The following is a 19,238-nucleotide window of genomic DNA, read 5'->3' on the forward strand; positions in this document are numbered from 1 at the left end:
AGACTCTTTATCCAATATATTTTAAATAACATATGTAAAGTTTAATATGTGAAGCACTTCTTATGAAAGGTAACTATGGTTTTACTATAATACAAGTGTAGAAACATGTTTTTGGGGGACTGTTCCATAGCCGCGGGAAGTGGGGGTGCTGCGGGGGCTGCAGCACCCCCTGGCGTAGAAAGAAAAACTGAACAAGGGAAGTGGTCAAGGGAACAACGACAAGGGAAGCCCCGCTTCTCCACTCATTCGACTGGACAATGGAAAAAAGCACACATGACGTGAAGCGCTTTTCTGCTCAGAGTTGAGTTTTTTTCAACTTCGGGCGCTCAGAGCGCTCCGCCTAAAACTCGAGGCGCTGCAGGCGGCAGAAACGCGAGGCGCCCGGCGCGCATAAGCAGCGCGCAAAACGCTCCCTGCCAACTGAAAACAATTCAAAAGAGGCGCGTCTAACAGCAAAAGGCGCGTTCTGTCTGATCAGGCCCTAAAAGCGCCTCGGTGGATACAGTCCCTAACTTTCAATAAAAGCATGATGCTCGCTCTTCTAAACTCCTCACGCTCTGGGTAGCTTCATCTGGGCTGCGGGCGCGAGAGATTACCATAGAAAAGTTGTTTGCCGTTGATGTGACGCTTGCGCATAGCACTGCATACATTTATTGGCCAGGATAACCTGAAATACTCATATTATGATTTTTTTTAAGAATCAAATGTTGGTGAAGGGTAAGACACCAGGCGAGCCACATGATTTTTGAAAAGAGACACGTGTGTCTCGCGAGCCATAGGTTCCTGACCACTGAGCTAAGACTGTCTCGCCAAAAAAAAAAAGAGAAAAGAAAAATATCTGGATCTGACTAGAATATCGCATTCATTTTGTGATGGTCTGTTATGTGGTGTGGGGGCAGGGGCAGGGTGGCCGCAGAGTCGCACCAACTCCGTTCACTGCAATGGAACAGTTTTTTCACAGCAACGGTGGGTCACGGATCCTCTCTCTCAGCGGCTCTGGGTGGAGGCAGGGTGGGCAAAGCTTCTGAAAGGGTGGGCTGACCCCCTGCAGGCCTGGTTAGTTGTGTTAGACTAACGACACAATACTGCCCCGCTACGGTTTCAAACGCATACACACTTATTTCAGTATATCGCTCTGCAATAAACTGAATGATAATAGACAAATGAAGAAAAAACACATTCCTCTGATTTTAACTGTCACCAAAGAAAAACATTAAGCGTTATAATAATAACAGGAATATTTTATATACCGGGCTGCAGCGTTACACACGTTTACGTTAATTATGAACACATTTCTCATGAAATATCAACTCTTTAGCATACATAAATGACAGTTGCTATAATATATGAGACATATGATTTGGAGTGTTTTGGAACATCAGACACAAAATCGCCAACTTCTGCTGGATGTACTATACATGTCTGATAAAAATAGTTTTGCAGCAAAATAGCCCTCAACCTCTAATAAAAACAGATTATAGATTTGTGTGTGTGTTTAGCTTGTGATTTAAGTCCCGTAACATCAGTTATCCATAAGAGAGCGCTGTAGAGCTTCCTGGATCATGGTTTGTTCATCTGTAGCGTAATCCTGAAAACAAATCAAAGAGGCATTTCACAAAGGAGATCTGAGGTAAAGAAAACAGCACCTTTGCCTCCCAAACACTATTGAAGGCTTTCGGGTGACCTGCTGAACCAGCACTGATAACACGGTTATCACAGTGACTGATCTGGCTCGCTTTCATTGAGGCTTCCATAATCAAACAAAAATCTACTTTCTAAACAAAAACACATCATAAGATCAACCAACGGCTGAGGTCAGGGCTGGTCTAGGACAGAAAATCGGACCTGGACTTCATCCAAGCTGGCCCAATACAGTTGTGCAAACACACAACAATAAAAAACACTTGGTCTATTTAGGTTCACAAGGTAGTCACAAAATATAAAAGTGAAATAAAAAATGATGACTAGTTCACACATCATCTTTCTAATGAAAAATAACGTTAGTTCTCATGTTACTTCATCATCAAGTAACAGTCATTGTGCAGTGATTTAGTTGTGATATTTTTAGGGCTGCAACTAACGATTATTTTGATAATCGATTAGTTGGCCGATTGTTTTTTTTTGTTTTTTCGATTAATCTGATAAACTGTAACTACATCTTTTGCTTATAATAAGTAAATCAGATATGGGAAAAGTATACACAACTGAACTCATTAGCCTTCTCCCAAAATGTTGTTAATGTCTCCATAATTAACACACCTGGTGAGTTGATTCATGTGTCATATTAGAAGCAACTGACAATAGTCTCTCCCAAATGTGGGAGCGAGGGGAGGGTCGGCCAAGGAAATAATTTTTTTGTGCCATGAAAAGTGAGATATTTGTCATTCAAATGTAGTGAAGTACAGTAAAAAGTAAAAGCAATACTTAAGTATAAAAACTCAAAAAGTGTACTTAAGTACAGTACTCAAGTAAATGTACTTCGTTACCCACCTCTGAACTAAATAAACCCCCAAATCAGGGTATTTAGCCTATTATGTACTTTGCAAAGTGCAAATGCCACAAATTGGGTTTTACTAATCTTTAATTTTGTCATTTAAAACACCTCTCCCCTTTAAACTTTAAAACTGCGCAGCTTGAAGAGATGCATGCAGAACACGTCGGACTTTAAAACTGCGCACCTCGCGCTGCACGGAGACGCACGCACCGAGAGACACGTCTGACTTTAAAACTGTGTACCTCGCGCTGCACGCAGAGACACGTGTGACTTTCAAACTGCGCACCTCGCGCTGCACGGAGAGACGCATGCACCGAGAGACACGTCTGACTTTAAAACTGCGCAACTTGTGTCGCACGGAGACGCATCCACGGAGAGACACGTCTGACTTTAAAACTGCGTACCTCGCGCTGCACGGAGAGACACGTGTGACTTTCAAACTGCGCACCTCGCGCTGCACGGAGAGACGCATGCACCGAGAGACACGTCTGACTTTAAAACTACGCAACTTGTGTCGCACGGAGACGCATCCACGGAGAGACACGTCTGACTTTAAAACTGCGTACCTCGCGCTGCACGGAGAGACACGTGTGACTTTCAAACTGCGAACATCCTGCAGCATGGAGAGACACGTGTGACTTTAAAACTGCGTATCTCGCGCTGCACGAAGAGACGCATCCACGGAGAACCACGTCTGACCTTTAAAACTGCGCAGCTCATGCTGCACGGAGAGACACATCTAAAACGGTAATTTTAAAACTGAAGAAGACGCGCTTGATTTGTAACTGCGCAGCTCGCAAGTGACGTCACAGATCAACTAATCGATAATGAAATTCGTTGACAACGAATTTCATTATCGATTATTATCGATTTTATCGATTAGTTGTTGCAGCCCTACTAACTTATTTAAACGTTTTAAAAGCATAACTAAATGGATTGGGTCGGCAAACTGCTTTATGATGTCAGTCAGCACAAACTTTTTTCGTGTCACTAGGGCTGTGACGGTGGCAGTTTTTTACCACCGCGGTGGTAATAGACAAATCGACCGCGGTGGTGCGGTGGTTGAGAAATATATATTATTTATATAAATAATATTTATATTATTATATTTGCGTGTAGCAACCACATGACGAGTGGAAGAGAAACATAGACCTTATTTAAATACTTGAAATTGTTAAATACTTGAAACTGAAATATGATATCTGAAATAAATGAGGATGAAACATCCGTCAATGTTTAACGCGCAAATCCATCAGTGAAACGGCACACTACAGCATATAAAACATTTAAATAAACATCAGTAAATAATGAAAACTTAAATGATATAAGAAAGCTAAATGCTAAATAAAAAAGCTCTTGTTGCAGTATAGTCAGTGGCGTATTAACCCTTACAGTCCTTAACAATTCCATTAGAAACAAACTGTTTAAACCTACATTGGCTTTCCTATTCAGATTGCCATAAAAACTTTACTTTTTCTGACTCGTTGATGTGAAACTTACTTGTTGACATTGTCCAGATTAAAATGTGTACAGCTGCACTAAATGCGCGTTCAGAAGATGTGCACAGGAGCGCAAATGAAGAGATGTCTCTCCGCAACCGCGGCAAAACCTGCGCGCGCTCCGACACTAAGCAAGCGGGTCATAGCCAGTTTTGATTTTACGTATCTGTTCATTTCACAACAAGATCCATTGCAAAACCCGCAGAATAACCTGGGTTTTGCCGTGCAGGCCCGCGCTCGAACGCACCAACGGAAACGTATGCCAATAATTTCTGTTAATGTAAAATCTTTTAAATAAAACCACCCACAACTGAAAGGCTACAACTAGCAATCGTTATCGCAACTCTCATATTTATTACACCTATATTTGTCAAGAGTGACGTGCACTACCGCCGATGGCAGTTCGCCACCGTCATGGCACTTTACCACCGCGGTGGTGCGGTTGTCACGGCCACCGTCACAGCCCTATATTCAATAACATATCTTTTCAGTTAGGATTTTGGTGAAAACCAAATGCAATACACACAAAATCCATTAGATGGCGCGAGTCTGCAATGCAGCATACTTTAGTATAAATGAAAAGAGAGGGAGACATGCTCTATTGCGCAAGCCAGACGGACGGGTTTAAACGCTGCGTTTGCGTCTCGTGTCTTTTGAAGCGTCTCGTGTCTTTTGAAGCGTCTCGTGTCTTTTGAAGCGCCTCGTGCTTAGGCGGGACGAGTGTTGTGAGCTTTGGTTTACTATAGCATGACATGGCAATTTCTGTTATCAATAGCGCGTCTCGAGACACTTGCGTCTTGAGCGCTGAGAAAAAGATACGGCTGTGACATATGGTTCTGTTGTTCTGCAATCGGTCACTATTGCTGAGAAATGCTCTAAGAGAGACTGCTTTTACTTTCACTTCTTATAAATCCGATTTAGCCAAATCAGATTCGAGAACCAGAATAATTGTAAATATGGCTCACAATGGATATAAATTAAATTGAGAGCTGTTTGCAAGGCCAAATGTTTAACTCGAATTGTAATATTACAATGTTTTATTTTTAGAACTGTATATTACACATCCGATTTCACATTGTTATGTACATGTATTACCAGTGATGTGCACAAATGGTAGAGATAAAGAAAAGTGTTAGTGGTGGTGGTTTTTCTCTTTTAAATATAAAAGAGTTAGATCAGATCAGATATTTACTGTATAATATAATAAAACAATGTATACTATAAATAATTGTGGCTAATAATGTGGTTTATGACAGTGTGCAAAGTGTTTATAAAACACAGTGTAGAAGGAATTGCATGTCCATACACTACAGTAGTTATCAAATTTCAGTTTGAAATAAATAACAAAAAGATTTAATTTAATGTGCGAATAATAAGCGGCCCTTAACATGGATTCGAAAATTTGATGAGGCCCTCGAGGTATAAAGTTTGCCCACCCCTGCTAAACCCTAAAATCCCTTTTTTTTTTAAACTCATTTAGCTAATGCCGAGTTCACATTGAGTGATGGATGGGCGACAGGAGATTACACACTGCATGACTGATAGGTCAGAATCGCGACAACTGTCTGGTCCGCACATTTTACAATCAAACGCACGCTAAAAGTGATACGTGATATCAGAGTTCTCGCGGAACACTGCAGCCATGTGTCACCGAACCTCATTTTGCCTTGTATCTTGCCTTCTCATTGGCTGTATATCTTGCCTTCTCATTGGCTGTAGATCATCGCCGATGTATTTTTCAGTCAGAACTCATTTCACACAGCAGGATTTTGAGTGGCCGAAAGGTGCTGACCAACTTTATGGAGATGCAGATTTCATTTTCCAACAGGACTTGGCACCTGCACACAGTGCCAAAGCTACCAGTACCTGGTTTAAGGACCATTGTATCCCTGTTCTTAATTGGCCAGCAAACTCGCCTGACCTTAACCCCATAGAAAATCTATGGGGTATTGTGAAGAGGAAGATGAGATATGCCAGACCCAACAATGCAGAAGAGCTGAAGGCCACTATCAGAGCAACCTGGGCTCTCATAACACCTGAGCAGTGCCACAGACTGATCCACTCCATGCCACGCCGCATTGCTGCAGTAATTCAGGCAAAAGGAGCCCCAACTAAGTATTGAGTGCTGTACATGCTCATACTTTTCATGTTCATACTTTTCAGTTGGCCAAGATTTCTAAAAATCCTTTCTTTGTATTGGTCTTAAGTAATATTCTAATTTTCTGAGATACTGAATTTGGGATTTTCATTAGTTGTCAGTTATAATCATCAAATTAAAAGAAATAAACATTTGAAATATATCAGTCTGTGTGTAATGAATGAATATAATATACAAGTTTCACTTTTTGAATGGAATTAGTGAAATAAATCAACTTTTTGATGATATTCTAATTATATGACCAGCACCTGTATATTTAGCATGCCAAATATTTCACGGGCGTCCACTCTCTCAGAGCGCGTCTTTGATCATTCACAATGCGTGATTGTCACTCGCGTGAACGAGCACCTATTTCCCTCCGATTTCGGAAATTTGTCTGTGATTTCTCAAAACCTGTCGGCGACTGAAAATCGGGGCCAAAAGTGTGAACTCGGCATGAAACGCCTGCATTTCACGAGGTGGCAAAGCAATAGTCTTGTTCGACTTGATGCGGCGCCGCAAGATCCGACAGGCGGACGACATCAAAGTACCGCGAGAGCGATTCGAAAAACGATAAAAAGTTTGCTTTCGAATCGCTCTCGCGGTAATTTGATGTCATCCGCCTGTCGGATCTTGCGGCGCCGCATCAAGTAGAACAAGCCTAATGATAAAGGCCCGACCTAACCCAGCCCTTAAACCCAACGTCACAGGGGCAAAGTCAAATCATAATGAAACGAACGAATGAGATCGTAGGAATTCACACGAATGAGCCACCTCGTTAAATAGGTAGCCTAAAAAAATCCTATCAGATTGCTTCGATAAATATTTTATACATATAAAAGATACCGCGTATTAAAATATCTTTGATTGAAAGTCGTGCTGAGTGACACGAAAAAAAAGGGGAAATGCATGTCTATGAACACGAAGCAATACATTACATTTGGTGACATTGTCACGAATTCCCGTGAGACCGTGTTAGCTATAGATACACACTTTGTGACACGCTCATCTCAGTCTCGCTTCAGCTCTATGCGTCCAGAGATGCAGCGGTCCAACGCTTGACTGATTACATTAATATGGTTGCGAGAAATACATATGCCCACCAGGAATGTCACGGCAGACCTGATGGCCAGTACATGCCTGGCCTTCTCACAACAGCAAGAAAACTCACTTGTTTGTTTTCTGTGTGTGTGCTACAGTCATGAAATGACATTGATATTCGAATAAGAGTTCTTTCAAAAGACACAATATCTTTAAAGTTGAACCTTTTAGTTTTCAATCTGATCCACGCACGCGTGAGGTGCTTTCACAGCCCTCACTTCCTGACATTATATGGAAAAAAGAAAGCTCAGAAAATCACATTCATGTAAAGGCACAACTAGAATTTACAGGAACATACAGTATGTTCTAGCATGAAAAAAGTATAAGCCATTAAAACCGGTTTATGAAAATGGACTTACCACAAAAGTATCGTAAGAGAAAGCATGTCTTATCTTGATGTGCTGAAAGAAGTCGGTGCTCCTGTAATTGGGGTCACCCCAGGGCATGGAGGCACAAATTGGACACACCTGTAACAGATGACAACAGCAGCATAGAAATATTGTGATGACTGCTCGTTTTTGGTAAATCATTCATTTATAATGACCCATGAATGCTATTTTTATACATTATCTCATTTATCCAACAAAGCTGTGCTAGTCAATTCCTGACACTTTTTTACACAAATACTCTGCATTCAGGGTAACATCTGTATTAGCTGTCTAGATTCTGAAATTTTCTGTTGAACTGATATTTACATAGGATTTATTAATGTAATAGGGTTCAACAAGTGTGTGTTGGTACCTCATTATCTGATAAACAAATTACATTTATTTACATTTATGCATTTGGCAGACTTACATTACATTACACTACACATTTGTTTCTAAGTACTGTATGTGCAATCCCTGGGATCGTACCCATGACCTTGGCATTGCTAACGCCATGCTCTTACCACTGAGCTACAGGAAAGCTAAATTACGAATGATGGTTCTCCACAAGGTTGTGTCCTCTCACCCTTACTGTTTATTTTGTACACAAATAAGTACTTGTCCTGGGAAATATTTGATTACATTTGCAGATGATACTGCATTGGTTAGTCTCCTTGAAGGCGATGAGGACAGCCATAGACCTGTGTTAGATTAATTTATTGCTTTGTGTGACATCAAATCTTAATTTAAATGTTTTAAAAACTAAAGAAATGTGTATTGATTTCAGGAAAGAGTTTAACCACAATTAAAGGGGAGCAGATACAAAGAGTTGAGCAGTACAAATACCTTGGAGTGGTTTTAGATCATAAAATGAGGTGGGACTGATGCTGTTACCAAAAAGGGTCAGGAACGATTACTACCTTAGGAAGATGATGTCTTTTAATATAAACCTTTTGTATCATATGCTGGTTTGGAAATGCTACGGTAAAACAAAAGAGTTCACTCAGGAAAGTTATCAGCACTGCGAGTAAATTGGTTGGTATCCCGAGTACAGGAAACAATCAAAGCCGCTGATATAAGAGCACTATCACAGGACTACGATAGCGATTTTGCATTTATACAACAGTTCGACGGCACAAGTGTGTAGATAGATAAATCAGAAACAACATCAGAGTGTCTTTAAAACCCTCCATTTTTTAAAGGAACTGGGGAACTACTTTCTTCCGCCACAAATTCAAGTCCAGCATACAGTTAAACAAACCTCCATTACTAATTCCAAATCGTCACATCTTTTAAATTTGCGCTGTGCTGCTTCAGTGAAGTTATTAGTAAGAAATAATGAGACAACATGTGACGTGTGTGAATAAACGAGACAGAGACTGTACAAGGACGCACAGAGAATGTGTTAATTCCATTGCACTGCCGCACTTTCCATTGTTTTTTTTTTATGTAAACGTGCGCTTGTTTACAGCAGCAAGTTATCTCTCCCACTCTGTCTGTTTAATTGAGGGGCAACCAGTTTGTTCAGGTGCACACAGCCACTTCACAATTCACAGCTGTGAATTGATCTAAGAGACACTGCCAAATGTGCATGTTTCATAACTTAATAGTTAGCTTAGTGGCGGAGTGATACAAAACGGTGAAGCGGTTTAGATCTACACGCTTGAGAATAACTTTTAGATGTTTTATTCTCTATGCATTTTAATGTCTTTGATGACATACAGAACATGGGATTTATGTATTTTAAATTTGAGGAAGATGTGAAAAAAAGCAGCTGTGTGGTTATGTTGTGTCAAATATAAACCTGTTTACAAGCCTAGGAAAGGTAACAGAGTGCTTTAATTTTAATTAAGAAAAACAATTATTCAACATTTCCTTCAAATTATGACATAAAAAATAATAAAAACTGTATTTTGTTGAGAAACAAATTGTGTTAAAAGACAAAACAAAATGAACGTGAATGAACAGAAACTGAATGTTCATCTAAAAGCACAACTGCATATGTAAGCTTAAAGGCTAAAAATAAGAAGACAGACACAGAAGAGTGCTTGTATTAACCAGCAGTGACACGCTGTCTCACCACTGGACGTGGGTCATGTGTGTGCCGTGAGGTGCAGTGTTCCAACAGACCATCCTGATCAAAGTTAGGGAGGTCACAGTAGGGACAGGTGAACGTGAAGCGGTTCGGCACTGAACTACAGGAACAGAAGGATCAAGAAACATCTCCATATATACATGTTGTAAAAAAACAATGCATGGCACATATACATATACAGTATACATATGATGTCATACAGGAGCGGCGCTAAGGGGGCTGAAGCCCCGAATGTTTTCAGTAAAGCCCCAAATGTTTTTATTGCCATGCCCTGTATGAATCGCTTCGGGGCCGTTCACATCAGATCTTTTGCGCACAAATTGGTTATTTTTAGTGCACTCAAATAGGAAGCAACGCTATCGTGGGGCGCATGTTCGACACGCTCTTTTTTTCCCCAGGCATGTCGGTGCTGAAAATCCATTTATCCTTTGCCGGAGCCTTCACATCTTTATCTTCACCTCTGGGTTACAAGTCCGACATTTTAAGAGGACAAAGGTATATTCTAACTCATAAATGGATGTCTCTGGGCTAAGCCCTGGATATCCACTCACCTTAGAACCGCCTCTGATGTCATAAATGAATTTAACATCGGTAATACCTGGCAATGGAAGGCTGTTTCTGTGAAATGGACTTCATACCCTCTTTGACATAGTCTTGATATTTGGAGCAAGTTTCTGTGTGGGATCTCATCTGGGACAAAGGTACCTGCTCGAGAGAGGAATGATCAAAACCTTTCTTCACTTGAGTTTGAAGCTCTTCATCTACAGATGCACACTTAGTTATGACATCAGTGATAACCAACCAATGATGAATTTGTAAAAACTAAGTAGAACATCCTGAGGAAAAAGGGAATGGAGTGCCTCAGAGATGAAGTATTTTTGTAGGCTAACCCGGAAGGTAGCGCCGCGCTGGTTCCCACAATTTTCCCACAAACTTTTGTAAGATCACAAAAAATAAGCTCTGTGTGAATGTTCATGATGTTTTCACGTTTCTTTACAGATTAACACAATATTTGCTATTTTTGAAGCCTACATACTACAAATACATCCGCGCAGTGGAGCAGTGCCGAATCACAACACACGTAAAGAAAATACCTCCACACATCACCTGCAGTAGCAATTACAAACTGAGATGACGACAAAGAGGCCATTCTTACGGACAGCCACTTTAATGAATCCGTTGTGAAAAAAAAATCGCAAAACATTACAGCCTGAGTCTGACTCTGTGTTCGCTCTGCTTCTCTCCTTTCATCCCTTGCTTTTCTCCACTGGCAGTACCTCGCTATAGGTAGGATGTCCTTATTCTCTGCCTGCAGTTTCTTGCATACCTGTCAACACTCCCGTTTTTCATACCCATCTGCAGCCATCCATCCGTTTCGTTATTTCTCCGGTGAAACTCCAGTATTTCAGTTTCTCACGTTAATCAGGAATTAACCGACAGTCCCGGGAGACCCGCGGTTTTAAAAGTTGAGGTATGGTCTTCTTGCGTTTGGCACCGTGGCTAGAAAATCAGTACATACTATCCTGTTATCACCCACATCAAACAGATTCGAACCAAACCGTGGCTCTAAAACCGTGACCTGACCCGAACCATAGAATTGGTGCATCATATACATCTACTAAATACAGAAGTAAAGAGTAAAAAGCTAACAAGGCTATAAACAGACTACACTATGGTCGCTCGATATCAAAGTCACCACCACCAAGCCTCCAACAACTTTTTCAAACTTTATTAAAAACGTGCTCCTTGGCAAGTAATTACTTTGTGGATGAATCCCTAACAATGATTTTTGGAGATTTGTGCCCATGTTGCATTATTTCTGAAATTTATATGCGCTATGACATCTAACGTCCCCGCCAAAGGAAGTAGTCGCTTTTAGCAACTTGTTAGCAACCGCCGTTTTTAAGACACAATAAGACTTTAAAAAAAAACACAAACGAGTTATAACTTGTGTGTTTTATGTCATAGATTAAAACGTGAAAATATTTAGAGGTTTTGTTTACCACAGACCTTATTATTTTCTAACATTAAATGAGGAAAAAACTGAAGTAATCATTTTTGGCCCTTCAGAAAATTCGAAAGCATTTAATTATGATGTCGGATCCATATCTGCCTTTAGGTCCTAGCAGGTACGGAATCTGAGTGTTATTTTGGATGACTCATTAAAGTTTGATAAACAAAGTTCTACTGTAATTGGGTCCAGCTTTCATCAGTTACGCATACTTGCAAAAATTAAACATTTCCTTACTGATAAGACACTGGAGATGCCGTTGCATGCTTTTATTACGTCGCGACTCGACTATTGCAACTCGCTATACTGTGGCATTTCTAAAGCCCAAATTGCCAGTCTTCAACTGGTCCAAAATGCTGCCTCTAGATTTCTTTTAAAAAAGAAAAAAGGATCACGCTACTCCGCTTTTAAAGGCCCTTCATTGGCTGCCGGTACAATTTAGAATACATTTTAAAATCTTATTGTTTGTTTTTAAATCTTTGCACAACCAAGCACCCAGTTACCTATCTGAATTGCTACACCAATTTATCCCCTCAAGAAGTCTAAGATCTGGTGACCAGAACCTTCTTTTAATTCCACATTCCAGACTTAAGCGTAGAGGTGACCGGGCCTTCTCGGTAATTGGGCCTCGTCTCTGGAATGACTTGCCAGTGGAGATCCGAATGGCCTTTAGTCTAACCATTTTTAATGATCTGTTTTCATTGGCATATTAGATTTTTATTTATGTCTATTATATTTTTGTGTTTTATTTCAGGATCATTGTTTTAATCTGTTTTGTACCTTTTTATGATGCTGTGTACTCTGTGAAGCACTTTGGTCAGTGTTGCGGCTGTGGTAAATGTGCTATATAAATAAAGTAAACTTGAAACTTATGGCGATTTACCAAAAACCCATAGAAGCTGTGTCCCAAATGACATACTATGCACTAGGCACTCAACCATGTAGTGTATGAATTTTAGAAGGGTAGTATCGTCCTAAATGGAATAATAAACGGTTTTATACTAACCTTAGTATATCGGTTTCCCAGACGAGCGCAAATGACGTCAATCGCACGGCACAATGCGTGTGAATAAAAATCAACGTGAACATTGTACAATTAATGTAGTTTTCATCTGTTTTGCCCAGCATTACTTTAGTCATCATCAGATTGAAGCATTATCACTCTGCGGGAGAGTTTTGCTCGAGCAGCGTCTGAAAGCCCCGCCTCCCTTCCGCTACATAAGCAAACTGTGACCATTGAGTGCGTTAAGTGTCCACAGTTCCAACTTCATATTTTCGGTTGAAAAAGTGCATCATCCGGATACTTAAAGTGCACTTCTTTTTTGAGGATATTTATACTACAAAATGGCGTAGAATAGTGCACAAGTGTGCGATTTGCGACGCATCTGGCCCTGTCCCAAATGGCGCACTTCATGTGGACTTGCGGTCTTGTGGACTTAAATTGCGCGTTCTCGCCAAGTCTACGAGTCCGTAGGGTATGGCGTTATTATAATGACAAATGTCGAGAGCGCATTATTACAAGGCGAGAGCGCATTCTTGTAATACGAGCGCGCGAATCTCTCCGCTCGCACGCCGGTTTCCTTTGCTCATGCACAAAACTGGACGCGCGCTTTCAGTTATACGCTGCTCTCTTGTGAATTTTCACTCCTCTCGCTCAGTGAGCGTGTGCGCACTCAAAATGCGTGCCGTGCAACCACGAATCCTTTGGTACTCTTGCTCTCGAGAGGTCATCCTGTGCGCTCCAGGTATTATAGGCTGTCAAAAGTAGTCAACCAATCAGTGATAGGCTTCCACGGCGGGCCAATGAAAACGCGACCTCTTAACTACAGTAGGCCTAATTGTTAAAAATGCATGATGAAGAGTTGTTTTTTGTGTTCTTTTCTACAAAAGTTTCATGTTAATGTGTAATTCTTGTAAAATAGTATATTGTAAATTGCTGAGTTTCATTCTTATAAAATCTTTTAATATATAAATCTTTTAATGAGTGGATTCTTGCGTGTGGGTAGATGGGTGGATGGGGGGCACCTCTGGGGCTGTTGCCCAGGGGCACCATGAGGTCTTAATACGCCTCTGGATCCACCACGTTCTCAGGTAACAATTTTTATATATTTGATGCAACATTATTAATCAAATGTATATTAGAAATGAACGGTAAGGGAGCGTTTGGTATATTGCATAGTAGTTCAGTTTTATGCCCTGAACTTCTGGAACACTGAATGCAGAACACTTACAGTGTCTGTCTGCAAATGCATTAAATGCATAAGCAAATAGGTATAGAATATTATATGATATTTCCAAATGCTCCACTGCTATTATTGTTTTGATATGTACCGTTACTTGTAGTAAATATTATTTTAGAATAAAGCTAACTTAAGACACCAATCTAAATTGTTCGGTAATCAATTTAGTACTATTTTGACAATACTATGTTAAGTGTACGACATGCACGAGGACCACATGAACTTGAGGGTGTTGGCCTGTTTTGTCTGAATAACATGGTAGTTAAACTGACGTTTATACTGTATGTAGCCTACAAAGCATCCTAATGCCCCGTTCATTTCTAATATACATTTGATTAATAATGTTGCATCAAATATACTAATATTGTTACCTGAGAACGTGGTGGATCAATCTTGCTTCGTTGAATACGTCAAGTCACTTTCAACCGATAAGATTCCATGTAAAAGGTCGCGTTTTCATAGGCCCGCCGTGGAAGCCTATCCCTGATTGGTTGACTACTTTTGACAGCCTATAATGCCTGGAACACGCAGGAGGACCTCTCGAGAGCAAGAGTACCAAAGGATTCGTGGACGCACGGCACGCATTTTGAGTGCGCACACGCTCACTGAGCGAGAGGAGAGACAATTCAAAAGAGAGCAGCGTATAACTGAAAGCGCGCGTCCAGTTTTGTGCATGAGCAAAGGAAATCGGCGTGCGAGCGGAGAGATTCGCGCGCTCGTATTACAAGAATGCGCTCTCGCCTTGTAATAATGCGCTCGCGACATTTGTCATTATAATAACGCCATAGTAGGGTGTCCCATTTGTCTTTCTAGCGCTCATAAGTTTGCTCGCGAGTGCCTCCTTTGTGCCCTCGACACGGTCTTCGGCGAAGCCCGCATTGACGCAGACTCCACTGAAGTCCCCTACCCAGGAATCCTTTGCGAACGCCCAATCACAGAACGGATGGGAGGAGTGACGTGGATGTCAGACATATACGTAAACATATCTCTTTGTTGATTTTTAAGACATTTTATAAGTTTATTAATATAACTGACAAAATGGTCTTGTTTTTGGATTGTGATACTTGTTCTTTGGAAATAGATAATATTCTTAAAATTCTTATTCTACTTGGAAAATACCATATACATAAAGCAAAATGTTTGTCAATTGTACCAAATGTAGATTGTTTTCCACAGATATAAAGAATTTGTTGATTCTTTAATATTATTACGCAACAACAGCAAAGCTGTTAAGACATCTCGGCTACTGGATAAAATTCTGTTTTAGAGGTATAACGGATGTTTTTTTGTTTTGGTTATTTGCATTGTGCAATTTTGTACTATTACATATTGTAATTTACCCTATTGATAAATAAAAAAATATATATATATACGTAAACATGACGGATACATTTTTAAATGTATGTTTTGATGAAATTCAAAATTAATATATTAATATTCATATTCATATTATTGCTTATTTATTTTCTATTAAGCCAGCTATTCAAGAATAAAAACTTTTAATACAGTGCATTTTCTCACTTAAGGTAATAAGCCATGTTTTGTTGTAGATTTATATCTAGTTGTCTCTGGACTCTGTAAGCTGAACAACACAGCTTCTGTATTATAGAGAAATATAAAATAACAACATACAGGTGCTGGTCATATAATTAGAATATCATCAAAAAGTTGATTTATTTCACTATTTCCATTCAAAAAGTGAAACTTGTATATTATATTCATTCATTACACACAGACTGATATATTTCAAATGTTTATTTCTTTTAATTTGATGATTATAACTGACAACTAATGAAAATCCCAAATTCAGTATCTCAGAAAATTAGAATATTACTTAAGACCAATACAAAGAAAGGATTTTTAGAAATCTTGGCCAACTGAAAAGTATGAACATGAAAAGTATGAGCATGTACAGCACTCAATACTTAGTTGGGGCTCCTTTTGCCTGAATTACTGCAGCAATGCGGCGTGGCATGGAGTCGATCAGTCTGTGGCACTGCTCAGGTGTTATGAGAGGCCAGGTTGCTCTGATAGTGGCCTTCAGCTCTTCTGCATTGTTGGGTCTGGCATATCGCATCTTCCTCTTCACAATACCCCATAGATTTTCTATGGGGTTAAGGTCAGGCGAGTTTGCTGGCCAATTAAGAACAGGGATACCATGGTCCTTAAACCAGGTACTGGTAGCTTTGGCACTGTGTGCAGGTGCCAAGTCCTGTTGGAAAATGAAATCTGCATCTCCATAAAGTTGGTCAGCAGCAGGAAGCATCAGAAGCGTCTCGCCTGGGCTAAAGACAAAAAGGACTGGACTGCTGCTGAGTGGTCCAAAGTTATGTTCTCTGATGAAAGTAAATTTTGCATTTCCTTTGGAAATCAGGGTCCCAGAGTCTGGAGGAAGAGAGGAGAGGCACAGAATCCACGTTGCTTGAGGTCCAGTGTAAAGTTTCCACAGTCAGTGATGGTTTGGGGTGCCATGTCATCTGCTGGTGTTGGTCCACTGTGTTTTCTGAGGTCCAAGGTCAACGCAGCCGTATACCAGGAAGTTTTAGAGCACTTCATGCTTCCTGCTGCTGACCAACTTTATGGAGATGCAGATTTCATTTTCCAACAGGACTTGGCACCTGCACACAGTGCCAAAGCTACCAGTACCTGGTTTAAGGACCATGGTATCCCTGTTCTTAATTGGCCAGCAAACTCGCCTGACCTTAACCCCATAGAAAATCTATGGGGTATTGTGAAGAGGAAGATGCGATATGCCAGACCCAACAATGCAGAAGAGCTGAAGGCCACTATCAGAGCAACCTGGGCTCTCATAACACCTGAGCAGTGCCACAGACTGATCGACTCCATGCCACGCCGCATTGCTGCAGTAATTCAGGCAAAAGGAGCCCCAACTAAGTATTGAGTGCTGTACATGCTCATACTTTTCATGTTCATACTTTTCAGTTGGCCAAGATTTCTAAAAATCCTTTCTTTGTATTGGTCTTAAGTAATATTCTAATTTTCTGAGATACTGAATTTGAGATTTTCATTAGTTGTCAGTTATAATCATCAAATTAAAAGAAATAAACATTTGAAATATATCAGTCTGTGTGTAATGAATGAATATAATATACAAGTTTCACTTTTTGAATGGAATTAGTGAAATAAATCAACTTTTTGATGATATTCTAATTATATGACCAGCACCTGTATATGCATATTAAGAAGCCATTATGCACATTAAGTATAGTGTATACAAATAAATACATAATAAGTAGTTGCATTTACGTCACGACAAATGAATGCATTACAAACATAAGTATCTATTGTATAATGCTCGGGTGGCATATCAACATATGAAATACAGAACAACAAAAACCGGCAGCTCCAATCCCAGTTCTCCCAAATAACAACAATGGGACAATAAGTGGTCGACTTCACGCGGCGCTGCGCAGACTGATCAGCGAATGACAACAAAGTACCGTGAGAGAGATTAGAAAGCACCGCTTGCTCTTTCCGGCGTGATGTCCTCAAGTCTGTCCCAAAATGCACTCCCATGTACCCTTATGGACTCGTGCCTAGTGCCCTATAGGTCTGCACTTCCTGACGTCACCAAGTGTGGACTCAGAGGAGGTCCACAAGACCGGAGTGTGTCATTTGGGACAGGGCCTCTATAGACTTTGGAGCAATGGAACCGGAAGTCATAAAATGCTAACTCACTTCCGGGGTTTGCATACAAAAATAAGTCATCTCTGAGGCACTCTATTCTTTAAGACATTTAAGATTTACAGAACGCTTCGGAAGACACAAACAGCGCTGGTTGGTCCAGGAGAACTTCCTGATTCAGTTGTTTAACACTACATAAACATTCGAACACAATACAACCAACAGAACATTTCTTACAGAGTCAAAATGTTAAACGAATATCGTTAAGAATTTATTATGTTTGTAAGATAAGATGTAAGAAAATAGAAGTATTAAACAAATAAAACTGAAACCAGAAGTGCTTCTGGATCAGTGTTTACATCTTGAAAGGTGGTCTATACTTAAGCAATATCGCCCAAGGAGCCATGGTAACAGCTAAGATGTCTTGTTAGGCACGGCCAAAGTTATAAACCCTCTTAGCGGTTATAAACCAAGGCTTCACAGGCTTATTGCTTTTATAAAACGCACCCATCTCCAGCACTGCTTGTATGGCAAGAACTGTAACATCTACATTTGTTACAAACAAGGGATGACGAACAAACAAGATCAGACCTTTTTGCAAGAAACAAATGGTTTGCCCATGCCAAAACATAAACGCATGTCAAATCGTTTTTAAAAGTCTGGAATTACTGAAGTAGGAACAGAACACACACATTCATGGTGGTTCGAATGGAAAGAGATCAGTTTTCCATGTATATCATATGAATTATGGGACTAACGTTAAACCGCTTGAAAATGATTTGTACTCGCCTCATTTCCACAGCCTTTGCATCTTCCTGATGATCTGTGAATGAGCTCTTCCAAAGCATCGGCTTTAGTCCACTCGCTCAGATCTGATCTGCAGACAGCACACACTGCTTTCTGAGGCCGTAAACACTCCTGTAGACAACTCTGGCAGAATCTGACAGTGCGATGAGAAAGCAAAAGTGTCATGTGGAAACAACTACAACTCCCAGAATGCCACGCTGCAAAGTTTTCTACACGAGAAACAAAACCGAAAGCAGCCCGCCTGTGCCCGTTGCGTTTCTCGATCATTGCTTCACACAAGCACACTGAGATGAAATGACGTGAAATGACATGTTAAGCGAGCCTGGCATCTGTCTGACCTGATTTAAACGCGATTTACGTCGAAACGCTCAAGCGAGCATGTCCACGGAGAACTGTCAATACTCACGTGTGTCCACACTGTGTGGTCATCGGACGGGTGAATATTTCCAAACACACGGGGCACACGAATTTTCCGTCTGCGGCGTCGTTTGCATCGCGTTGGTGGGCTGTTTTCAGCATCGCCATGTCTGCCGCTCGCTGTTCCGTGTCGTTCTACAACTCCGGCGTCCGGTGAGATTCACACTGTCTGGAGCTTGATTCGACGATGGGAGGAGCCAGCGACAACTCTGCACGCGCTACACGTGAAACGAGATGCAGGCAGTCTTGGCCGACCGAAGCCTGGGTGGTTAATCTCTAATGCACACAAACGCAACAACAGTAACGCACGTCAGTGGCGTGTTTAGTCTTTTCAAGTAGTGTTTTGAGCGCTTTCTGGCTATTTGATTCACGTTCTGTTGAGTCGGTTCTTCGATCGAAGCGATTCGGAAGGCGTGCACGAGTC

General features: G+C 40.7%; 1 protein-coding gene across 2 annotated transcripts; it reads right to left on the minus strand.

Annotated features, from left to right (window-relative positions):
- Positions 1 to 1,220: 1,220 nt before the first annotated feature.
- rnf114 (ring finger protein 114) lies at positions 1,221 to 19,067 on the minus strand. 2 transcript variants are annotated; one of them, XM_057326807.1, is made up of 6 exons: positions 18,804 to 19,067; positions 18,380 to 18,467; positions 10,293 to 10,399; positions 9,680 to 9,794; positions 7,591 to 7,698; positions 1,221 to 1,588 (listed from the first exon to the last, which is right to left on the minus strand). In XM_057326807.1, the coding sequence occupies exons 1-6, from the start codon at positions 18,920 to 18,922 to the stop codon at positions 1,523 to 1,525; spliced, it is 603 nt and encodes a 200-aa protein (XP_057182790.1). In that variant the 5' UTR covers positions 18,923 to 19,067; the 3' UTR covers positions 1,221 to 1,522. The 2 variants fall into 2 exon arrangements, with proteins under 2 accessions (XP_057182790.1, XP_057182789.1); XM_057326806.1 differs by having other exon boundaries at positions 18,380 to 18,530; positions 18,804 to 19,046.
- Between the last annotated feature and the right edge of the window lie 171 nt (positions 19,068 to 19,238).

Source organism: Triplophysa rosa, unplaced genomic scaffold, assembly GCF_024868665.1.
Source record: "Triplophysa rosa unplaced genomic scaffold, Trosa_1v2 scaffold137_ERROPOS1633012, whole genome shotgun sequence".
Classification (NCBI taxonomy): Eukaryota; Metazoa; Chordata; class Actinopteri; order Cypriniformes; family Nemacheilidae; genus Triplophysa; species Triplophysa rosa.